This window comes from Choristoneura fumiferana, chromosome 11 (genome assembly GCF_025370935.1).
Source record: "Choristoneura fumiferana chromosome 11, NRCan_CFum_1, whole genome shotgun sequence".
Taxonomy (NCBI): Eukaryota; Metazoa; Arthropoda; class Insecta; order Lepidoptera; family Tortricidae; genus Choristoneura; species Choristoneura fumiferana.
This window is the reverse complement of record NC_133482.1, coordinates 9,986,664-10,012,050: the sequence shown is the minus strand read 5'-3', so window position 1 is coordinate 10,012,050 and position 25,387 is coordinate 9,986,664. Positions and strand designations below refer to the sequence as shown.

The window sequence follows — 25,387 nt, the reverse complement described above, 5'->3', positions numbered from 1 at the left end:
TGCCACTAGAATATAAACTGAATTCACGGATTTATTTAGAATTTATTTCTTGCTATGATCCGACTTGCCTGTTCCACCCTTGCGGGCCAAATTTGCGCCTTTCTGCTACCACAGCATGGAAGTAGCATAAGGCAAAAAGGATAGCCTTAAACTCAGCCTCCTTACTGCACATCTCCAGTGTTTCCTGGTTGAAGTTGTCCAAGGACTAGAAAGTTGTTTAAAATTCAAAATTAATTTCGTTTAGTAAGTAAGTGCTCAAAATGAAACTTGGAAACTGTTTTTTCCTTTTAACTTACTTTATGCAGGTTAGCCCACATTCCACTTGGTGGTTCATTCGTGATCTTAATAGAGGACTCCAAGATGCCTTGAGGAATAATATGATACTCTGCACTAGGAGCAGGCTCAGCACTCAAGAACAACCTATAACAGGACAAAACAATGAATATTTATGAGAAACCAAGATAGAGCAAAACCAAACGCTTCTTACCGATAATCTGGCAACGGATTTTCAAAGGTTTCTTCCATTTTTTTCTCTAGCGTGGATAGCCATTTGGCTACTAAATGTATATTCTGCAAGATAACCCAGTGTCCATTGGTAGAAGCAACCGTCATGGCTTCTTCAGCAACAACCTCTTGGCCTTGTCCCAAAGATACAATGTGAAAATTCTTTTTATCTACCGAAAAGCCCACTGAGCGGCCTAATTTTTCCACATCCTAATTAAATCAAAATAAATAGAGTTAATTTCAGAAAAAAAAAAACATTTTTTCTCTATTAAGACACCTTACCTTTAGCGGATCAACTCCTGGTGACAGAATGAAAAACATAGCGGTTGTAGAGTTACTTTCCAAGAAAGACTTTGCTAGCGAAGGAGTTCTTGCTTCAACGTATTTTGTTCCGAGATTTTCTTCACAGAAAGCACTATACAACATATCAGTAATATAAATATAGTATAAATACATTTTCTTCTTTTAACTCAGGCAATAAACTTCTTGAGGTGCACTTACACGGACAACTTTCTGAATTACATACATTTTATATGATGCCGCCTGTGTTTGTTTTGTCCGAATAAACAAAGATAACATCACATTTGTCACATAGAATTTATCAATGAGTGGCGAAACAGGCCTTAAAATATTAAAATAATTTGCGAATATAATAAAAATACACAAAGCAGATTTACCTTGAAGCGTAAGACATTCGATCGGGTCGCAAAGCTCGCATGATGCATAATCGCTGTATTGAAGATTTGTTCTTCCATTCTCCTGGTAGTTTATCTCTTTCAGGAGCCTCGCCATCTGTATACTTTTGCCATCTATCAAATCAAAGAAATTTTTTTTCAAGACTATTCGCTTATAACTCGATTTAAGAGCGTTTATACCTGCTAAGCTGGCAACATTGCATTTTTGTTAGTTTTTCTCGATTATTCCATAAAAATTGAATGAAACTTAAAAATTTAGTCTGTTATATCTGTTCTTAATATATAAGTTAATGTGTCTACTGCAATAATTAAATAATATAAATAAATAATACTAATAATAATTATTCGTGATAGAGTTTTATTTTCTTTATAAGCCGTTAATTGTTCGTTTTTAAAGAATGTAAAAGTCTATCACGAATAATTATTGGAGTAGACACATTAACTTATAGGTTCTCTATTGGATGGCATAAAATTATTTGTAATATTATTGGTACGCATAATTGGTTTTAGCCGAATTAACGATGTGCATACTCATCATTGCGCATATTTTTTTACGCATAAAATTAAAAAGCATAAATACAGAAAGCATCATCTTTAAGAAGACTAACGTCAAATAGCATAAACACAAAAAGTCATAATAAAAAATTTGCATCATTACAAAGTGCATAACCACAATCACGAGCTTGATGCACTAGGAGAACAGGTTAGTTTTGTGTTAAATATTTAGGAACTAAGGCGAGTTTTCTGCGTTGCTTGGGCGCTTCGCGCCTGGAGATCATACTAACCTAACCTAATGTCCTAACGTAATCTAACCTAACCTAATATTTTGTTAGAAATAGAAATTGTTTATTAGAATATGGTAGGTACAGGTAGTTATTATAATAAATGTCAACAACATATTCTGCCAGTTCTGGCGTAGAAATATTAATGTGTCACAAAAAATACGAACAAAGTTGTCATTATGAATATGAATCAAATTAATTTAACTTAAAATTATTATTAAGGATTACATAACAAACAATCAATAGCCCAAACAATAATATGCATAATGTGTATTAGTGTAATACAAATGAGTCCAACTGAAATTATTCTAATAGCTTAATATGCCAAAATAGTAGAGGCTAAAGTATTACTATGCGACAGTACTATTATGCCAATACAAATTATGCCAAATCAATTATGCGAAACAATAATAGTCAAAAAAAATATGCGATTGAAGGGGATCCCTAACTTATATATTAAGAACAGTTCTAACAGACCACATTTTTAATTTTTATAAATTTTTTATGAAATAATCGAGAAAATACATACGGTGGAAAAAGTATAACAATAAACTAGATTATGCGGAATTCTCTCTGTGAGGTCCAGACAAAAAAAGTTCAAGCTGAATGCTATGACAAATATATTCAGGGAGTAGAAATGGGTTATAAGGGAGAACCCTAAGCAATTTTGGTCTTTCGTTAAGTCGAAGCGTAATATTTCCAGTTGTCCTAAATATGTAACTTATCAGGGGATCAAGTATTCAACTGGCCCTGAAATTTGTTCCGCTTTCAATAATTTTTTCCACAGCATGTTCGTCTCTCCTGCGCCGAAATATCCTAAAGACCCACTAGCTCCCCTCAGTCAGGTACCATTCATCACCACACATAGTATTACATTGTCATCGATGAAATTGCCAAAGCTTTTAAGAACCTTGATATAAACAAGGGTGCTGGAAGTGATGGGATTCCGTCAGTATTTATTACTCGTTGTCATTTTAGCCTTGGCAAAAGCCTCTTTACATAATATATAACCGTTCGCTTTCGGAAGGAGTGTACCCTCATCTATGGAAGGAAGCCCATATAGTCCCTGTTCACAAGAAGAGCTCTAAACTGAATGTTGAACACTACAGACCAATATCTATATTAAATATATTTAGTAAGACCTTCGAAAAGTTGGTGTACGATATCTTCTACTCCACTATTTACAATTCCATCCCTAAAGAGCAGCACGGCTTTCTAAGAAATAGATCGACTTTATTCAAACCTTGTTTATATATTCAGATTTTTTGCTCACTAATATGGAGGCCTACGGTCAGGTTGACGCAATATACACAGACTTTGAAAAAGCGTTCGATCGGGTGGACCACACCATTCTGTTGCGTAAATTGGAACACTTGGTATACGGGGAGACTTGCTACGCTGGGTTAAATCTTACTTATCCAATCGATCTCAAGCTGTTGTTATAGGTGGATTTCGGTCCGATTTCGTGGATGTACCATCAGGTGTCCCTCAGGGCTCTCACCTGGCCCTCTCCTGTATAAACGTCTATTTATACGATATTTACACATGTTTTGAGCACTCCCAATATTTAATGTATGCGGACGACACTAAAATCTTCTTAAATATACGTAGTGAAAAAGATTGTCAAAACCTTCAAGAGGATTTAGATCGGTTATCAAACTATTACATCTCAAATAAAATTAATGTAAACGTTTCTAAATGTCAACTGATTACTTTCAGTCGCAAACGAAACAATATAACATTTCCATATATCATCCAGGGATCTGCAATAGATAGGGTGCATTCAGTACGTGACCTTGGCGTGCATTTTGACGAAAAGCTCACAATGGGCGAGCACATAGACATCATTGCTAATAAGGCGTACAAAAGTCTCGGATTCATAATGAGAGTCTGCCAACCTATTAAGAATCTCGCGTGTGTAAAGACCGTTTATTGTGCATACGTCCGTAGCATACTCGAGTACGGTAGTTCTGTCTGGTCCCCCCAGTACATAACCCACGCGCAGCGACTTGAACGGATACAAAAGAAGTTCATCAATTACCTTAATTACAAAGGTCGCACACATATCGACACATACGAGGAGGGTTGCAGATTTCATAAACTCACTCCCTTGAACCACCGGCGTACCGTGTCCGACATGATGCTGCTACACGACGTGGCGCGTGGCCGCCTCGACTGTCCCGCCTTGCTCGCGCAGCTGGGGCTCTGCGCGCCCGCTCGTCGGACCCGCCACACCCCTCTGTTCAAGGTTCCCTTCCATCGTACCAATTATGCCCAGAATTCTGCACTGACTAGGACTGTACGCTCTTATAATAAAAACTTTCAAGCCGTTGACCCCTTTGTTACCTCCAGAAACACATTTAAACTCTTAGTCACAAAATAACTATTAAGACATTAACAATACAAACCGGTTACCCTTGACTTACACACTCATACACGCACACGCAAGCACACACGCACACACACGCGCACACATACACACACACACACACCACACACACACACACACACACACACACACACACACACACACACACACCACACACACCACACACACACACACACACACACCACACACACACACACACACACACACACCACACACACACACACACGCACGCACACACAAGTGAACTAAAATTATTTTTATTATTATTTTTCTTTTTTAGATTAAGTTTTTACATTATTAAGCTTACTAACAAGTTAATTTGCTCATTCAGGCTCATTCAGCCCAAGCTAAAAATTGTATAATATAGGGAGTAACTGTTATTGGCCTTACGTATCAGTTCCAAATTAGAATTAAGATGAATTGTAACGCTGTTGTTCTCCTAAATAAATAAAATAAAAATAAAAAAATAAAATAAAAACTAACAAAAATGCAACGTTGCCAGCTCAGCAGGAATAAAACGCCTCTCAATTTATTTATTTTGTATGTGCAGCAAATTATTTTTTGGAATTATATACCTACCTTTTTGATGCACCTTCTATGTCTTTATCCAAACTGTCGAAATCTTCCATCTTAGACAAAGCCAATATGCCTCCATACGAGTTATTGCTGAGCCAAGTGTATGGAGAGCTTTCGGGAGCTACTGCATATTTTAGTAAGAAGTCTAGTTCTTTTGGATCTACTTTTCCTTCAGTTTGTAAAATCTGTTGATCATAAAAATGAAATTATCGGAGGTCACAAATTGTCAAGTGGTATCAAATTGTCCCGTTATATTTAGGATTAGATTTAGAAGAGCGTGTTTAGATATTTTCGAGTGATTTTAGTACGAGTAGGTGGTGCAATTTAATAGTATTCTACCTGTAATGTGATAAGGAACAAAAACACCAATTTGTCTCTCTCGAAGAGTCCTCTACTGGTGTATACAAAGACGCAGAACGTTATGTTGTCGAGCAGGTTGCGGACCCTGCTTTCTAAATCATCGGCTTGCTGGGCTTTAGCCAAAGCCTCCTTGAACACGACGCTATAAGCTTTCAGTGAAAACTGGTACATCGGGTTGATCTTGTATATGTCATTTAAGATAAAGTAAAGCAGTGAAGCGCGGGTAGCCGCTCGCCTAAAAAAGAAATAGGCGGTTAAAAAATATTATATCCTCTCAGATCGTTTTAAACATTTATTTAAACACAACTCACCTGTATCTTTCTCTCGCCTCGTCAATTTTAACAGCTGTTACTTTTCCCTCCTCTACCTTTATTTCAATATCTGCCGCAGTTTTTTTGGTGGTCTCCAAGTTTATGACTAATGCTGCGTCGCTCAGAATATCCGCACCAGCATTAGCCAAACGCTTCAGTAAATCGTCTTCGAGAGATTTAAGCGTAATCTTGAAATCGTTCTGTTGTTTTGTAAGATTTGCTCGCAAGGATTCCAAATCTGGTCTTTCGGATTTTACTACCTCACCCAAAAGCTGTTCTTCCAAACTGAAGGTAAACATTATTCAAATAAACAAAAACTCAATGCCAAAACTATTAAATTATTACTTGTACGGTCAGCATCAAAAGTAGCATACTTTTGTACTTTGTCGTTTTACAGCAACGCGCAGCGCAGCGTAGGTACTTAACACCATACAAAGTAGACAAATGTGCTAATACAACAAAGTAAAAAAGTAATCCTCTACTTTTGATGCTGACTGTATTACTACTACTATTGCTGCTGGTACTACACCTAACAATGTAATTATGTACTCCGCACTCACCCATCTCTGGTAACTGTGAAATTAATAAGCGTGCACTGAGCTTGCATTTCTGGCTGATAATGTGGATTAGCCAGCTTAGTTTGCAGTATCAAGCGGAATTTCGGGTGAAAATCTATTTCTCTGTCACCAATCTAAAATTTGATACGACTTTATTGCAGCTTATCTACATATTATTATGTAAATACCTATAGGTAATGAGCATTATAATTCTTGCTTGTCATTTTACCTTCAAGACTTTGCCTTTCCTAATGAGAACTCTACCCAGCAATGGGTCTAGCACGGCATCGACCGTCTCTCCTATGTTCTCCAAAAGTACAATATCTCCATTGCTGACGGCTCGTTCGATGCGATCTAAATAGTTACGCTGCGTGAGACGAACAACCACCAGAGCATCCCCAAATTTATTCTTAATCCATTTTATTCCTTGCCTGTAAATTAAAAACTGTTTGTTTAAGTATCAATTCTTAATATTATATTACCTATTCAAATAATTTGACCAAAATGAATTGAATTTTGAAAAAGACAGTGTTACGGTAGGATATTAAAAAAGGAAGGAAAATTATTATAGAATATTAGAATTAATGACAAAGTGGTCTTACAGTTGGGGGTCGATCATAAGTGGCCATCGGGCTGAGTTAGTGAGAATGGTAGCATTCTCCGTACTCATGGTGTCAGTGGGTAGACCCTCGTTGTTCCAGCAGGCCACCTGCGCGTCGTCAGTCAGCATCGACAGCGGGTCGAGGCCTTCCGTAGTCTCAATTTTCGGCTAGATATGTAAAATATGGATACTGGTGTTTGGTTTATTCTTAGAATATAAGTTAAACTAGGAACCGTAATTATTACACGTTCAAGATTGCAAAGATAATAATGTTTTACGATATGACATTGAATCTTCAGCGGATAAATGCATCCCCAATTCAATCTTACATGCTCATATAATCAATGATTTGACCGTGTTGCAATTTGCAATGACAAAAATTACGAGTAGGATGAAGTAGAGAAGGATTACACTGTGTTAAGTCGTTCATGTCTCGAATTGAATTTGGACACACTTTGCACACTAAGCAGAGATTAAAAAACGTGGTTTATGGTTAATATATTCTAAAGACTACATCGATAGGTATTTATAAACAATCCTACTTTATGTCTGTACAGCCAAATCATAATACTTACGTTGGTCTTTGCAAGCGTAGGTACCCAGTCGTCGTTAATGAGTTGCAATCGATACTGACGCATAAAGCATCCCACGTACGAAATAAACGCGGTTACCAATAGGACGTCGCCAGGCAATGTCACCCCAGATTCTTTCAGGTTCACCACCGTTGCTGACCACCTAAAATGCGAGTTAACACAGTTAAGTAATACCCCTTTTTGTTTCAAACATGAATTATCAGTATGTTACTACTTAGGTGTGATTAGGTAATTCATATACCTATTATTCTAACCTGATCTTTTCCGAAGCTAAACCGTTCACTAGCCTATTAGCTAAGTCGATAGTGTAGTTAGTAGCATCAGCCTCAGCCTGGCATTTTACTTTTTCATTTACGGCATCTTGGAAAGCTTTCATAAGCACTCCCAGTTTTTCTTCCAATTCCTATCGCAAGAACAAATATTAAATATAATAGTCCTAAACATAACAGTGAAACACGTTACTTGATAAACTAAACTTTGTTCCTTTAGTATTGAATCTATACCTTGATCTGTTCAGTGAGGAAAGAGAGCTTATCCCTGGCAGCCTGCAACTCTGCGTTAGCAGCAGCGAGCGCTTTCCGCTTGGGCTCCACCACCACGAATACATCGTAGAACTTACAGATGTTGATGACCCAAGAGCAAAGACCTGCTGCAGCTGTCGATTTTGATGCAATATTTGCTGGATTAAAGTCCGGATTCCTGACGTATGGCAGAACGGCCTGATTACAGAAATTCAAAGGATTTGAGACATATGATACCACTTGGGTAAAACATTTGTTAATAGATAACTTTACTTCACTGAAAACATCTACCTTAATAACATCAGGATGAATATTTTCTTTGTCGTAATAGACAAGATCATTCAAAAACTGGTCTACTTTCCCCATCATAACCTAAAACATATATATGGAAAGTATAAGCATTTAACAAAATCTCCAACGGAAGCAAGTGTAGTGAACTAAATTAGATAAGTTGTTTAAACGTATCGTGAAGTAATAGAATTCCTTTATATTTTCTACTTTTCCTCCTTATACCTTGCAAGCTTTCCATGATCTGTCTCTCGGTATCTTTCCCCTCTTAGAAAATAGAACAAGCACAGCTGCAGTGACTGTCACCACAGCTTCAGGTGGAGATCCAAAGGCTTTTAACTCTGTCAAATTGTTCTTATTCAAAGTATTCAGGGCCTCTTGCGCTGCAATTAAGGCAGGCTCAGCTTTGGCCAAATCGTCAGCGCATATTTTTGCCTTTATCATGACGTCCTCTTCAATGACCTTTACTTTTTTTTCTTCTTCAGCAGCTGTTGTATAATTAACAAATAATAAGGTCAATCATCAATAACATCATACACCATACCAAACAAGAAATTACTCGCTGCTGCAGTGCTGCTCTTCACCCAAGACCACTCCGCATGCGGTTGGTTTTGCGTATGCTTATATTTGCTTTTGCACAACTCCCTTTACACAACAATAATATGATTAATATACAACGTGCTATTTTTGATTTTCGTTAACTTGTACAGCCACACACTGAATAAGGTACCCCGAGATGAGATGAAGTTTATTTACCCTGGCCGCTAGGTAAAATCCCCCTGGATGGGGTGTTAGGTAAGTTACCCCTGAATGGGGAAGTAAATTAGTTTGTGTTCTATATCCATAGGTCACTAGATTCTAGGCATTTAAATAAGGGAACATTAATTTGCCTAAGAAACTAGTGGTCTACTGTTTTAAAGATAATAAAGAATCTAGAATTAAGATGATTAATTATGCGCAGTAAAACAGTGGAAACATCCTTAATTAAGTCCATGACTACATTTTTTTTAATTCACACGTATCAGGCAAAAGAAAGTTACAGTAGTCAGTTTTTTTTAAATTATTTCTCTCTTATTTGACACGTCAACTTTCTTATTTGACTCGTCAAATTTGTGAATTTTATAATGTGACCTTTAACAATGACTGTGAAGTTATATTAAGTATGTATGATTTTTTGCGATTTTTAAATAGTTAAAACTTAGCAGATTCTATTAACGAACCGATCGTCTGTCGAAGTTAACGAAAATGAAAGAAAAACACGGTTATAATACAAGAAAATAATTAAAAAAATGAAACACGTTTGCAATTTGAAACAAAATTAATGATTAGTATATCAATGTATTCTAATTATAATAAATTGAATTCAATTTCATTATGCATAGTCCCAATTTTATTTAAGATAGTCTTCAATTCATTCGACTAAATAAGGTATATTATGTACAATAAAATTATAAACTAAAATTATATTTCAAAAATGGACCCTGCGGCATGGTACCAAAGATGCTGAGCATTTCCCCGCTGGATGCAAGACTGACGTTGAGCGAGGAAACTGCCAGCTCTTCGGTCTCCTGTGGTATCTCTGAGTTATCAGATAGATCTTTGAAGAGATTACAGTATCAGAGCGCCAGGGCCCCATTAACTAAAGGTCTCGACGCCGAAAGGTACAAAGCATATTCAGTAGCACCGAGCCACTAATTTCCTTTTGGCAGTTTCCGCCATTTCTGCTTGCTGCTGCTGCCCTTATTGATCTTCAATTCCTATGCAAGAACAAATATTAAATATAATAGTCCTCCCATACAGTGAAACACGTTACTTGATAAACTAAACTTTGTTCCTTTAGTATTGAATCTATACCTTGATCTGTTCAGTGAGGAAAGAGAGCTTATCCCTGGCAGCCTGCAACTCTCTAGCAGCAGCGAGCGCTTTCCGCTTGGGCTCCAGACCACGAATACATCGTAGAACTTACAGATGTTGATGACCCAAGAGCAAAGACCTGCTGCAGCTGTCGATTTTGATGCAATATTTGCTGATTAAAGTCCGGATTCCTGACGTTGGCAGAAGGCCTGATTACAGAAATTCAAAGGATTTGAGACATATGATACCACTTGGGTAAAACATTTGTTAATAGATAACTTTACTTCACTGAAAACATCTACCTTAATAACATCAGGATGAATATTTTCTTTGTCGTAATAGACAAGATCATTCAAAAACTGGTCTACTTTCCCCATCATAACCTAAAACATATATATGGAAAGTATAAGCATTTAACAAAATCTCCAACGAAAGCAAGTGTAGTGAACTAAATTAGATAAGTTGTTTAAACGTATCGTGAAGTTGAATTTTTATATTTTCGGAAAATTTTGACTTTTGCAAACACAATTATAACATTCTGAAGCGTGCTAATTATACCTTGCAAGCTTTCCATGATCTGTCTCTCGGTATCTTTCCCCTCTTAGAAAATAGAAGAGCTATGGACTGACCACAAAAGGCTTCAAGGCGACATCTGAAATTTTGCGGATCCCTAATTCACCTTACCGAATGGGCAGGGCTCCTTGGGTCCAAAGCTCGCTAAGTTGCAATTAAAGATAGCTTCCAATTAGTTTTAGCTTATTTTTTCTTCTTCAGAGCTTTTGATATTTCCAGAGATAAGGTCAATCGTATCAATAACATAATACACCATACCAAACAAAAATTAATCGCTGCTGCAATGCTGCTCTTCACCCAAGACCACTCCGCATGCGGTTGGTTTTGCGTATGCTTATATTTGCTTTTGCACAACTCCCTTTACACAACAATAATATGATTAATATACAACGTGCTATTTTTTTTTCGTTAACTTGTACAGCCACACACTGAATAAGGTACCCCGAGATGAGATGAAGTTTATTTACCCTGGCCGCTAGGTAAAATCCCCCTGGATGTGTTAGGTAAGTTACCCCTGAATGGGGAAGTTAAATTTTGGTGTTCTATATCCATAGGTCACTAGATTCTAGGCATTTAAATAAGGGAACATTAATTTGCCTAAGAAACTAGTGGTCTACTGTTTTAGTACAGAATCTAGAATTAAGATGATTAATTATGCGCAGTAAAACAGTGGAAACATCCTTAATTGAAAATGTAATTTTGAAGTCCATGACTACATTTTTTTTAATTCACACGTATTAGGCAAAAGAAAGTTACAGTAGTCAGTTTTTTTTTTAATTATTTCTCTCTTATTTGACACGTCAACTTTCTTATTTGACTCGTCAAATTTGTGAATTTTATAATGTGACCTTTAACAATGACTGTGCAGATAATTGTAAAATTTATGAATTTTTGCGATTTTTAATAGATAATAGCTTAGCAGATTCTATTAACGAACCGAGTCGTCTGTCGAAGTTAACGAAAATGAAGAAAAACACTAAGAATAATAATTAAAAAAATTAAATACCGAATGCCTTCTCTTTTGACACTTTATCGCTTTCCGCGCCTACCACGTGAATAAGTTCTTCAGCAGCTTTATTTTTCTCTTTCAATATTATTTCTTGCTCAGCTAACGTCACCTGTATAAATAAACAGTAGTTTTTATTAAAATGTTTTTTTTTAATCAATGAACAAAATGTTTCAAATATACCTTCAAAACAGCAACATCGGCAGCACATGACGCTAGCTTCTCTAAACCATTTTCCAGTCTTTTTATCATCATCTTTAGATTGGAAGTCTTTTCATTTAGCAATTTGCCATAAAGCCCAATTTGTTCGAGGAAAGTCTTCGGTGTGGTATAATTGTATCTTCGTTCGTTTTGGAAATACGTCGCTGACATTAGATTTACGCTTTGATGTACGTGAGACATGAAATTCGAAACTGGCTCGACTAACTCCGGCTGACAAATAAGAGGAACCTCGTAAAGACAAAGTCAAAATGATCTCAATTTAATTGATTGACGTATTTTAACACTTACACACACCCACACACACAAACATCACGCCTGTATTTCCAAATGGGGTAGGCAGAACACACGAAACGTTACCGCTTCGGAGCCACTTTTAGCAATTTTAGGTTTTAAGTTTGACAAAAACGGTACAATAGCAAATAAATTAATAAATTTTAACACTAATCAATCTTAATAATTAATGGGTTACAACATCGATATTATGTTAGAAATAACGTCTTATGTCAAACTCAAAGCTTTAAATATTTTTGGATAGACATTTTATTTAATCCTATGAGTATATACATACAATACTTAATTACTTATGTTATGTATGTACTCATAGGATTAAAATGTGGCTACCTGCAGAGATTCAACTTCCGAAATGAATCGTTTGGAGACGGAGCGCAGCGCCTCAGCGGGCCACTCGTGGAACCAGTTAATGGCCGTGCAGTTGACAATGGATGGAAACTTGCGCGCGCGGATACGTAGCGTGGTGCCCACCGGTGAAAAACATAAAACCACCTGTTGAGATAATTCCAATGGTTGCTTGACATACCTATGTAACTATCTTTATTAGGGTAATAATGCAGTAAGAATGGCCATAATATCAACAAACCTTTAGCATAGTCCGAACACGATTAATGAAGAATCGCCAACAATTCTCACGTGTGTCAGGAACACCAGTTGCTTTCGTCTATACAGAAATATCCTTTTAGAATACCGTCTTATTGAAACTGATAAATAAATCAAGAATGGGTAATACTGGTATGAATTTGAACAATTAAACAAACAAAAAAAATTAATACGACAAGAACTAACTAACAATAAAATTTATTATTGTATGCAGATCATCTTCAATTGAAGATATTCTTTACCTCAATTTTCAGTCTAATGAAGCACGTAATATGATCTACGAAGGTGACGTAAACTGACCTCTCCTCGAACACCATTAATAACATTCTCGACCTCGTCGTCTGCCAATAAATCTGGTATTTCTCCAGATGCGAGTAAATCGTTGATGAGTACAAGAAAACGTTCGTCCGCAACTTGGGCGTCTGTCATCAAGAAAATGTTTCCAATGTTTTTCAAACCAGCCTTTACGTATAAACCAGCTAAAACAGATATCAAAACAAAAGTCAATATATCTTAGTAGTACTTATTGAAAATCACTTTATATAGATATTCTTAGCTAGTCGTTACCCAAGTCAGCCTTCAAATCAATGTTGGAATAGCCTTTCCGTAATTGTATTTGAAAAACTTCAAGCGAAGAAATAAATGCTGAGAGTCTTGACAGAGACTGCTTCCCGGAACCTCCTACACCAATCAATAGAGCATTGCCTCTAGGAGCTTCGAGAATACGATTGATCCTGTGCCAGATAAAGGATAATGCTTAAGTTTAATTACTAAAATCTTATTGTCTAAGGGGCTGTTTCACCATCCAGTGATTAGTGTTAACTGACGGTTAAATGTGATGCCGTCTCCTTCTAGTCGAACAAAACAAATAGAGACGGCATCACATTTAACCGTCAGTTAACACTAATCAATGGTTGGTGAAACAGCCCCTTAATGTCTTATTTTAGGGTTCCGTAGCCAAATGGCAAAAAACGGAACCCTTATGGATTCGTTATGTCTGTCTGTCTGTCTGTCCGTCCGTATGTCACAGCCACTTTTTTCCTAAACTATAAGAACTATACTGTTGAAACTTGGTAAGTAGATGTATTCTGTGAACCGCATTAAGATTTTCGCACAAAAATAGAAAAAAAAACAATAAATTTTGGGGGTTCCCCATTTATATTAGTGAAATTATTTTTTTTTTTCATCAAACCCATACATGTGGGGTTTCTATGTGTAAATCTTCAAAAATGATATTGAAGTTTCTAATATCATCTTTTTCTAAACTGAATAGTTTGCGCGAGAGACACTTCCAAAGTGGTAAAATGTGTGTGTCCCCCCTGTAACTTCTAAAACAAGAGAATGATAAAACTAAAACAAATATATGATGTACATTACCATGTAAACTTCCGCCGAAAATTAGTTTAAATGAGATCTAGTTAGTAGTTTTTTTTAATACCTCATAAATCGTAAAGTAAAGGAAACTTTATATTATGTTACTTGCTGCTACGGAACCCTTCATGGGCGAGTCCGACACGCACTTGGCCGCTTTTTGTTAACTGTTGCACCTGGACTACGTAATCACACTGAACATAATAATAAAAGTGATTTCGATGGGTCTTATGACGCATCTAATTTTTAATTTATAAATGTCAATTCTTGAGCCATTTCATACATTAATGTAATGACTATCCCAACTATAATGTGCTATTTAGTAGTTATAAGCTTAATATTGAGTTATTAAGTTGTTGTAGTATATATATTCGTTTATAGCAACCTCACTAAAACTACTTCTACTATTACTTATTCTGTGTTAAAACATTTTAACTGGCGTACCTACCTATGTTGCGTTCGCAACTTTAAGACTGGGCACAGTAAAAAGGGGATTTAAACAACACACCTGCTTTATAGTACAATATAATCGATTCTACTCTCGATTTTGAACAAACTACTATTAGGTTTTCAATTATGTAATTAATACCTACCTTGTATATTTTGGCTAATAAATTAACAAATAAACTTACCGACAAATATGGTACATAGCGTCCTCGAAAAGTACCAAATTCATTGTTGCTACTAAGTCATTATAACCAGAAAGGGATTCGTCAAGTAGCCGTTTTATTTGAGCCCAATCTCTTATAGGGAAGTATTTGGGATCACCAATTCCCTCCGCGAAGTGGCAATAGATCAAAGGCTTCTCAAATACCACGGCTTCGTCGTACTCCTAATTAAGAAACAATTTATTTGTAATTTGAACAAATTATGCACAAGAATAGCAAATAAGATGGAGACATACATCACAGTTCTTTTTGATTACTTCAGCTATTAGCTTGCTGAACGCATCATTGTCAGTAGAATCTACCAATTTGTCTGAGTACACACGGGTTGCTTCATGCATCCACAATCTGATGAGTTCAGAAGGTTCCTTTATAGCATCTCCTGTCGTGAAAAGAATGCCCTGTTAAATAAAGAATACGGATTGTAATAGTGTTTTAAGTAGAAACTACCAAACTCGATTTTAACTTATTTACCTGGAAAATATTTGAAAGATCTCTTAAGTTAAAAATGTAGTGAAATTTGATTGCTGTTGGCAAAAACATAGCGGATAGCTTGTTGTGCAATACGAGTGCTGTATTGACAAGGGTCTTGGCATATTTTTGGATCGGTAAACTGAATTTGTTAAGAGGATTTGCCAAATGCTGCGAAAGAATTTGCACGTAGATATGGAAACACGCATCTAAAGCTGGAAAACTAAACAAGATTCATATTACAAATATGACCTTAAGAACCAAGTAAATAAAACAAAATCTTGGTCATTTACCTGACTGCGAAAGTACAGAAATGCCTTTGCAACCGTGGGTCGATTGTAAAAGAGCCGGCAGTAGGGTTCATGCATGAAACAAACATGCAATTTGAGATTTCCTTCAGGGAAAGCTTCTGTCTATCATACCTGAGAAATATCACACTTATAACATTTGGATAAATGAAGAACCTAAGAATAAGAATGGTTAAGCTAACTGTTATTGATAGCAATACTCTACCAGTGCCTGTAGTCCATGAACTCCCTGATAAGAGTATGTGGCTGAACTGTACCATACGTGTCCACCTCAGGCATATTTAAATCGTCCACGAAGTATATCATAAACTTACTTCCAGGCGGACCAAAGTTTCGACCCGACTTCTTCTCTAAAGGCTTTTCGAGTACCTTTTGTATCATTTCTGCAATCGCAAATTATAATATTTATGCTCTGTTTGTGATTCCAAAAACTGAGTGAACATAATTAAATTACCTGAACTTTATTTAAGAATGAAAATAGGGGAATACTCTATTTCTTTAATCATAGGTAGTAGATAAGCTAATTAGAAAATATCTTTCTTTAACCTACCTGATGTAGTATAGAAATTTAATGGGACGTTCGTTATTGCATAGGAATCTGATAGAGCGTTAAGTTTAGCAGCCACGCTCACAGTTTTTCCGCTCCCAGCACTGCCAACAAGCATGACTGGTTTTTGTTTCGGAATTAACAAATCCATGAAAAATCGAATACGGGTCGTTTCTGAGGTTGAAACTAATAATGACTGGAATTCAAAGAAACAATTATAATTTGGTTATTTAATCGTATTGAATAAAATAATTAAGCAATTAAAATTTTACAACACCTGCAATGGTAAATCTGGATCCAACTCGAAATTCTCCACTCTCTCAGACCACGGAAGGAATTTCTTGGTCTCTGGATCGATAAAGAAACTGAATACATTTCCGGTAGATGGAAATTTGATTTGCTTGAACTCATTGCAAAACCATTTGCTAAATTCATTTCGCCAGTCCACCAGTTGATCTTGGAAAAGAGCCGAACCGAAACCCCATAGCACCGAAAACACGAAATAAACTTCGTACCTTAAACAAAATACAATGTTGTTTCAGCCAAATCAGACTATATAGTTATGTTATGTCAATCAAAAAAAACTTTTATTAAGTAGTTAATCTTTTTATTTACCATTCCTTGGGACTTTCTGATGGTATAAAAGTTTTATTCAAGAAACACTCAAGCAGGTAACACGTCAGTTGAATCTGCTGCAGATCTGTCAGAGGCGTGATGCGTTTGTATTTCTTGGAAGTTTCCAGTAAGGCGGGAATATATTTATCGAACATGACTGTCAACATAGCTTTTTCAGATTCATCCTCTCGTGTTGTTTCAATCCAAGAAGCCACGAAACTACAATACCATTCATAAAACATAAAATTTAATTGTAAAAATAGTTTATTACTGCCCGGGCCCGAAAAGTAGAGAATTGTTTGACGCGGTAGCGTGCAAGCTTAGCTCCGCGATGCTTCAAAAGGCACAAGTCAGGCAAGTTATATGTTTCCTTCGATGAATAATTATGTACTTAGAGATTTTCTCAAACAAAGTGAAGAAATATAAAATCAGGAACGGTCCGACTAGTTCCCATCTTTTCGGGAGATCTATTTAAAAGGAGATTGCGTTCACGACGTTGGCACCATCCGAATTGAACTGGTTAATTTTTTTGTAATTTACTAAGCACAGCATAAAAAAAGTTAGAAATGCCACATTTTGAAGAGTGGCATTTCCCGTGTTGTATTTTCAAATGGAAAGCGAAAATTTCCGATCAAGTTGGAGAAAACAAATTTATTTAAAGCCAGCAATGTACTCACGGATTCCAACCAAGATCTTGTGGGTTAATGTACAGGATCCCCGCTCTCGATACAGTCGCAGGAGTGGCTGTTCGTAAAGTAGCAATCTCAAATAGTAAACGCATCGGCTTTGTTAGAGCTATGCGCTCATTACTGGCAAGCGTTAAAACCTAAAATCACAGAAGATAAATTCTAGAAAAGTGTTAGAATAGCAATGCACTTTTAATGTATAAAATAAGAAAACCCACTTTGTTATCGTCCATTAACGTGTTCAAGCTCTCGATCCACATGGGATCTATGTCACCGTCCAACACAATCCATTTTGGTCCATCACCAGGCATATTAGCCATATCCCTCATTATAGTAGAGAATAAACCGTCTCTCCATTCTCTCGTGGCAGGATTTATGATGCCAAACAACTCATCATTAGTGACAGCTTTTGGATCAAGGTCATTATAGAACGGTTTTTGTTTCAACATTTGGTAAGTCCTGTGAAGACATTGCCAGACCATGGACTTGCCTGTTCCAGCAAACCCGTTAATAAATACTGAATGGCGCACAGCAAACAGTTCAACAAGTTGCACCATCTAGAAATTAAAATTATTCTTTTTAATTTTTCAGGTGGTTCTTTTACAACTTACTTTTATCTTAGTCTTAAGGTGGTTTTCCACCGGCGAGGCGAGACAAGACGAGGCGAGACGAGAATTGAAATTTGTATGGCAGCGCTCTCCCAATATATAAGTTACTCTATTATGGGCAGCGCCGGCGGCGGCCCGCGGCGGGCGCGCAAGAATGCATACAAATTTCAATTCTCGTCTCACCTCGCCGGTGGAAAAATCACCATTAGACAGTTTCTATACAAACCTTTAGAATAAAACCTGGTTCTGGCTGAAGCTTCATAGAAACAGCAGCATCTATAAGGTTCTTTTCGAAATCAAAATCTCGTTTTCTCGGAACATCGAGGGCCGGGAACAAGTCTCCGATGAGGCCCATAAAAATCGGTGTGTCGTCGGTCACAATCTTAGGAATATTAAAATCACGCAGAGCTCTCATGAGCACCTGATCTTCAGGTCTTTGGCGATCACCTCGCTGGAAATATAGCACATAGTTGTAGAGGCTGGAAAGTAAGCGATAGACGAACGAGTTAGTTCGAAGGCCAACCCGAAGACGAGGCCTTCAATAATACGAGTTCATCTATTGCACTTTTGGCTGAGACTAAACATCGTGCTTTTCACGACTACTGCGAGGAAATAAAAAACATTTATCGCAAAACAAACAACGCCCTCCTTCGCCCTCCTAACCCCTTCGGCGCCTTACGTCAAAGTCGTAAAATATCCAGGTGCCCAGGTTGTAGAATGACCAGCTAGTAGAATGTCAAGATCGTAAAATAACCAGGTGGTAGAATGTCAAGATCGTAAAATAACCAGGTGGTAGAATGTCAAGGTCGTAAAATAACCAGGTGGCAGAATGCCAAGATCGACAAATAACCAGGTGGTAGAATGTCAAGGTCGTAAAATAACCAGGTAGTAGAATGTCAAGATCGTAATATAACCAGGTAGTTAAACGTAAAAACGGATAAAAGTGGGGGTAAGTTTTGTTTTTGTCTTGCCCTCAACCCTAAAGTACATATGGGCTATAGTTGAAAAAAACTTTTAAAATCTATTGAGGTAGTGAAGAAGTTTTTCCGATTTAATAATTGTTTGCGAACTCTTTTACTCTTTTAATTTAATATCGGTCCAATTGTCGTTTCAGTAGGCCGAGAAAAATATCCTGAAATATATTCGAAAAAATCGTATAGTACATTGTTGTTGTATTGTTGTCGTGTTTTGCGAGGCATAAAATGAGCGCTGATAAATGTACAAATACTTTATAAGTAATTTTGTGTACTGGAATTAGGTTATCTAGGGCCACATTTTCGAGCAGTGTCGTGAAAAATACTTAAGTCATACACAATATAAATAAAAAAATAAAATAAAAAACAATATAGTTGTAAATAAAAACCTTCAGCGAGCCGGCGACGACCAATACGGATTTGATAGCTCGTAAGCCCCAATCATAGTGGTCCTGCTTGGAGAGCAGCTCGCGGCACAGTGTGTACAGCGTGATGAACTTGCGCGCCAAAAGACGCGCCTCCTGGAAGCCCTCGGCCACCAACATGATCTCGCAGATCAGCTCAAAGTCCGGAACTACCATAGCACAAGGCCTTTTCACAGAAATAAGTGAAAAGAGAGATTAGTTTAGATGCTGTGAAATTTCGCGCTGGTATTCTAATTACGTAGTTGGCACACATACCTGAACAGCGCTTTCAAATTTTCAGGTAGCTCAGTCCTACCGGCGTAACCCGGGTTCATGGTGATAAACATTCCAACTGTAGGTATTAAACTAATGTATTCGCCCATGAACTCGAACTTCTTCTTTTTGAACTTAATGGCATCCAACACAGTTTTTACTTGAACTGATACTACAGACAGCACTTCCACTGATATTCTGTTAAATTCATCGAAACATCCCCACGCTCCAGTTTGTGCGAGACCTATATAATCACGAGCAAAGTAAGCAATGAATACCGAAAACAATAACATTGCAAAAAATCTTTCTAGCAGTCTGATCACAAGGTCTAGGTATAGGTACAATAGATATTCGCCAATCCAAGACCATTCTGTACACTTTACATAATAAAGCTCTAATGGATAGAGTTTCGTTACTTAAATATTTTACTTAAAGATATAAATAAAAACAGGCGCTTAGCTGCTTCACCACTCATTCATAAATTCTATGTCACAGATAAATGTGATACCGTCTTTGTCTATTCGGAGTCGGACAAAACAACAAACATCAACAAAGATTATTCATCATCACATAAAAATAAATAAAAATAAAAATGTGTTTATTTAAAAATATACAGTGGTTGACAAGAATTACCAGATTCCCCGCACTAGGCTTCGCCTGTAACTTCTGTGCCTGTAACCTATAACATCACATCATTGAACAAACAACAGTATCGCACATATTTTATCTGTCACATAAAAATTATCAATGAGTGGTGAAAAAGGCCATTACCCTTGTAAATGTTTCCGCAAGACTTGTAATCCATTTGTTCTGAGCAGTTGAACACATACACCATTATTCCAAGAGCTCTCCCTAAATCTTTAGTAGTTTCTGTTTTTCCTGTTCCAGCCGGGCCAGCTGGAGCACCTCCCATTATTAAATGGAGGCTCTACAAATTAATACTTTGTAACTTAGGTACTTTTGGTAATGTTCTTTATGCATCATAAACTGAAATCTAAATCAATCATACCTGCGTCAATGTTATATAGCACCGATCTGTTAAAGGTGTAATCACAAGTCGAGGTGTGTTTCCTAAATATTCATAATCATACAAAAACTGGGCGTCGCAAATGTTTGCGAAACAATGATTTAATTTATAGTCCCAACGATGCCTGTGAAGTAAAGAATTTTCACAATATTACCAGTGAATATAATGTTCTTAATTTTCATACTTTTTGCCGATATTTGACTGACCTTAATTGGCTCTGCCACTGGAAAGCATTGCAGCTTTCTACTTTTGCTATTATGAGCTTAGCGACGACGTCACGAGAGTGGACATCGATGGTACAAATGGTCATGATCTTCTGTCGATCGCCTACAGTCAGATCCCCAAGCAAAAGTACGATAAGATTATTCAGCTGATTAATTTGCTTTTTTTGGTAATCCTTCACCGCATTTTCGTAACCTTTTTAAAAATGATTCAATATTTAAGTTATCAGCAATCGATTTTTCGAAAAATCTGATCCGAATAGGCATTTTGCTAAATTATACCTTCTTCCAACTTCTCGAAAGCCTGATTGGTTTCTGTGGTCCACCAAATCTGAGTGCCCACCAGTGCAGGCTGTGCAGGCCAGTCAAACACCCACTCGTCGCGAGGCTTTTCCTCGTACGAATTAACCGCATGGTCAAAGATGTCGCGTAAAGTGTAACGCATGCAATCAGTGACCCTGTTTAGCCATATCTCCACCTAAGTATAACTTATTTTAATGAATAACCGTTAAAGTATATAACTTATGATTTAACAGTAATTATCATGCGTACTTTTCCAGAGCAATCACAGCCAGGGGCCTTAAATGGTACGTGTTCCTCATTTTCTTTTGATATCATCTCATATGCCTGTTTGCTTCCTGATTTTGGAAATATCAGTTTAGCTAGGTTGTCGTACAACTTGGTGAGATGCCGGCATACAGCAGGTGGATTGTTGCCATTCGATAAAATATCTGTAAATATGACCTCTATTTAAAAGCTCATGAGCTTTTCTGGAGATTTAAGCACAACGACTGAAAACATTATTTTTGTCAAATTTAATATGACTCGATTATTGCTAAAGGATATTAATATACAAATTAGAAGAATCTTATCTAAGTATTAGCCTATGAACTGATTACTTTTGCTTGATTATTAAGACTAAAGTTGGTTACGGTAAATACCGAGCAAATCAGCAGATGATACGAAGTAGAACCTTGGATATGCCAAACGTTTGGTCTCGAGGTAGTTATTGAGCGCTTTCTCGCAAAGATTGAGCGATTTCATCAAATCTTCAAGCTTTTCCAGAAGCCCAGGTTTATTCGTCGCTTGTACCACATTTGGAGTAGTTGTAATATCTCTTAGGAGTTCCTGTGAATAACCACATAAAGCTTATCTTACGTCAAAGAACAATGAGGGTTTCTTTACAAGTGAAATAATATAGCTAGATAGCTTAAGTATCGTGAGGTATGTATTATTTATATGTCATCTCTTTGTTTCAAATAAAAATAAAAAATACAGATAGGTACACAGAGAGAAGTACTCCGTACAAGTATAGCGTTACAGTCTTACTTGCGAGTAATTCATTTTGTTATTTAACCAGTCTACCATACGATTACTAGCGCCAACTAGCCGCTCACAGAAACGATCATTGAAGATATATCTGGATGGAGCATGCTTTTAAAGTTTAGCTGTAAATAAAGGAAGGATCTACACTGGGCCCAGCTCTAGCTTTAACCTTCGAGAACTGCTTGGTCCCCGCCGCTTCAGGAGATCAGATTCTGATGAGTATAATCGCAATCAAAACATTTCATATGTATTGTGACTTAATTTAATCCTAGATATATAAACATACGCGAAAAATTTCGCACCCTTTCTGAAAGTCAGTTCATCTAATTCGTCTTTCGGAAAATCTTTTAGGGTATTGTACGTACATAATAGGTTGGGGAAAAAGTCTTTTCATATTTAGTCTGAATAAACTTGTAATAAAATTTCTTTGGTTGTACTATTTGTATCTGGCCGGTTCTGGTTGTGGCATTAAAAAGGTTAAATTTCCAAAAGAAACAAATGAGTAAAATGGTATTTTCAGCTATTCTTCATTTGTTTTTCTTTCTGTCAAAATGAGTGAATGAAGAAATTTCATATATTTTAAAATGTTATTACAAAAAAGGAAAAAATTGCAACGCAAGCCACGAAAAATTTTTTTAACGTTTATGTACCTAATGCAGTGTCAGTAAGAGTCACGCAAAGTTGGTTTAAGTGTTTTCAATCCGGGAATTTTGATGCCAAAGATGTACCTCGCTCTGGTCGCCCTGATACGGATAAAAGAGGCGCTATTTTTGACAAAGTGGAGCAAGATCATATCAGTAGTTAGGACGTAGCTGAAGAACTGGAAATTGACCATAAAACAGTTTTGACTCATAAGACAATAGCTGGGTACAAAAAAGCTCGACATTTGGGTGCCTCACGGCACAGAATAATTAATAGTACTCTCACGGGCTCAATGAAAGAAACATTACGAACCGTATAATCATTTGCGGTTCTTTACTGAGAACCGTTTTTGAAGAGATTTTTAACTGGTGATGAACAGTGGATCACGTACGACAAGAACGTGCGAAAAAGGCCATGGTCAAAGGTCGGTCGGGCTTCACAGACTGTGACAAAGTCCGGGCTAACTCGCAATAAGGAGATGCTGTGTGTATGATGGAATTGGAAGGGCATTGTTCATTATGAGCTTATAACGCCAGGCAAAACCATCGATTCGGATCTCTAATGCCAACAACTGACGAGATTAAAGCAAGTAGTTGAGAGAAAGCGGCCGGAATTTATCAATAGAAAGGGTGTGGTCTTTCATCACGATAACGCTAGACCACACACATCTTTAGCCACTCAGCAAAAATTAAGAGAGTTTTGCTGGGAGGCATTAATGCATCCACCATACAGCCCTGACCTTGCACTTTCAGATTTCCACCTGTTTCGGTCTCTTCAGAATTCTTTAGGCAGAATTCTAACATCCAGAGAGGACTGCCAAAACTACTTGTCGCATTTTTTTTGATCAGAAGTCCCAAAATTTCTACAGCAACAGGATCATGTTAATACCTACAAAATGGCAAAAAGTCATCGAACAAAATGGAACATACCTATATACTTTAGTTAAATGTAAATAAACCTAGAAAAAAATGTCTTGAATTTTCATATAAAAAGCGAAGAAACTTTTTCCCGACCTTATATTACTTACCTGCTTATTTTAACCCTTTTCCAGACTCCGTGAATTTAGATGTGCTACCACAAAATTAATCATATTTTTATGTCATGAGGGATTAATTTTAAATTGAATAATATTTTTAACGAATTCAAGTGATTTTGTACCATTTTGTATACTTAGTAAGGTAGAATATTTTTGTACATGTAATATTTGTGTTCATGTGGTTGCTATATACACTATGCCTGGAAAAGGGTTAAATAAATTATGTATTTTGAACTGGTTATAAATTAGAAATAAAAAATAGACCTTGAAATTTTTGTCGAGCATGTCAAACCGCTTCGAATCTTCTGGCAACTGCGCTCGGATATCGTCGGATCCGATAAAAATGCTTTCCAGGTACTGCCACTTGCGCTGAACTTCAAACCATAGCCCAATTACAGCATCTGCTGTGCCGAGCTTCTTCTGCCATGCCGTGACTTCAGCTTCATAAAAGCCAACGAACTTCGACGAAATCATGTTTTGTACTTGATTCTGTAACATGATTTTGTAATATTAATTTTCAAAACACCTGACAATAAACTACTAACAATTCAACTAAGATCACTCAGTATTCTCAATAATATTACTTTACCTGGTTGTCTTCTAGAGTTTCTACAAGTTCCTCACTGGCTTTGGGAAGCTTGATTCCAGTTCTCTCGTGAATACCGTACTCAAATTCCATAATCGCCCATGTAGCTTCTAACTCCCTATTAAACAATATTATGTATAGCACTAAAAATATTTGGAAAAGCGTACTTCTATGGTTATTTCTTAGGTATAAAACATAAGTACCTAAGTGTTTTTTCCATTGCAGCTTCCTTGACAGATTTGTCTACAATCGTTTTTACTTCCTCTTCATACTTGTGTAGATTGAGTGCCAAGAGATCAGCCAAAGTAGTTTCATCGTCAAGAGAAAACTTAACCTGGAAATATTAGTATGTACTTTGTTGCAATGCATTGAATTTTACATTATTAACTTAAATAAAAACATTATATTTTCATAGAGGTATCAAAGGTACTCACTTTAATTTATTTGATTTCCTTGATTTAATTGACAATGCTATTATTTACAACTATAATAATGTTATTCTACTATTTACAATATCATCTTTCTGATTTTTTAAACTACAATATGAACTCTGACAATATGACTACATGTTCTGAGTTTTTTTGTGGTAACGATCCTCTTCTGACAGATTTTAATTCTATGCCATGTTTTCTCATCTCTACCATTGAGTAAACTCTGTTTAGTTTTCTAAATTTGTTTCCCACTCTTGTATATTCTTGTAACTTCGGCCTTCTAAAATCGTGCATTTGTAATTCATTTGGTGAATGAGTTAAAGCTGGAACATCTTTGTCGAAGTTTCGTTTTTTTTTTATGTTACTGTTTTTATGATCTAATTCGTCGATGACGAAGTCTTCGAGCAATTTAAATTCAGCAATCATTTCATCAACTGATAAACTATTCAATACGTGATCTTTATCTAAGG

General features: G+C 36.6%; 1 protein-coding gene across 1 annotated transcript in view; it reads right to left on the bottom strand.

Annotated features, from left to right (window-relative positions):
* Positions 1-25,387, bottom strand: part of LOC141432749 (dynein beta chain, ciliary-like) — a 51,501-nt gene that overhangs the window by 6,451 nt on the left and 19,663 nt on the right. Inside the window, exons 31-74 of the mRNA XM_074094494.1 lie at positions 24,690-24,820; positions 24,490-24,604; positions 24,165-24,389; positions 21,838-22,024; positions 21,449-21,627; positions 21,179-21,374; positions 20,882-21,092; positions 20,658-20,799; positions 20,420-20,576; positions 19,652-19,892; positions 19,361-19,562; positions 18,224-18,448; positions 17,608-17,946; positions 17,381-17,529; positions 16,704-16,922; positions 16,366-16,603; positions 16,092-16,284; positions 15,747-15,924; positions 15,527-15,655; positions 15,237-15,456; positions 15,002-15,163; positions 14,730-14,929; positions 13,294-13,460; positions 13,027-13,205; positions 12,710-12,787; positions 12,454-12,615; positions 11,794-12,042; positions 11,611-11,722; positions 8,403-8,665; positions 8,181-8,261; positions 7,872-8,087; positions 7,623-7,771; positions 7,351-7,510; positions 6,777-6,943; positions 6,404-6,605; positions 6,178-6,308; positions 5,618-5,902; positions 5,286-5,541; positions 4,950-5,131; positions 1,182-1,313; positions 787-919; positions 488-714; positions 297-420; positions 69-205 (exon numbers count right to left, since the gene is read on the bottom strand). Of these exons, the coding sequence (XP_073950595.1) occupies positions 69-205; positions 297-420; positions 488-714; positions 787-919; positions 1,182-1,313; positions 4,950-5,131; positions 5,286-5,541; positions 5,618-5,902; positions 6,178-6,308; positions 6,404-6,605; positions 6,777-6,943; positions 7,351-7,510; positions 7,623-7,771; positions 7,872-8,087; positions 8,181-8,261; positions 8,403-8,665; positions 11,611-11,722; positions 11,794-12,042; positions 12,454-12,615; positions 12,710-12,787; positions 13,027-13,205; positions 13,294-13,460; positions 14,730-14,929; positions 15,002-15,163; positions 15,237-15,456; positions 15,527-15,655; positions 15,747-15,924; positions 16,092-16,284; positions 16,366-16,603; positions 16,704-16,922; positions 17,381-17,529; positions 17,608-17,946; positions 18,224-18,448; positions 19,361-19,562; positions 19,652-19,892; positions 20,420-20,576; positions 20,658-20,799; positions 20,882-21,092; positions 21,179-21,374; positions 21,449-21,627; positions 21,838-22,024; positions 24,165-24,389; positions 24,490-24,604; positions 24,690-24,820 (8,030 nt within the window). The remainder of the gene's footprint in view (positions 1-68; positions 206-296; positions 421-487; positions 715-786; positions 920-1,181; positions 1,314-4,949; positions 5,132-5,285; positions 5,542-5,617; positions 5,903-6,177; positions 6,309-6,403; positions 6,606-6,776; positions 6,944-7,350; positions 7,511-7,622; positions 7,772-7,871; positions 8,088-8,180; positions 8,262-8,402; positions 8,666-11,610; positions 11,723-11,793; positions 12,043-12,453; positions 12,616-12,709; positions 12,788-13,026; positions 13,206-13,293; positions 13,461-14,729; positions 14,930-15,001; positions 15,164-15,236; positions 15,457-15,526; positions 15,656-15,746; positions 15,925-16,091; positions 16,285-16,365; positions 16,604-16,703; positions 16,923-17,380; positions 17,530-17,607; positions 17,947-18,223; positions 18,449-19,360; positions 19,563-19,651; positions 19,893-20,419; positions 20,577-20,657; positions 20,800-20,881; positions 21,093-21,178; positions 21,375-21,448; positions 21,628-21,837; positions 22,025-24,164; positions 24,390-24,489; positions 24,605-24,689; positions 24,821-25,387) is intronic.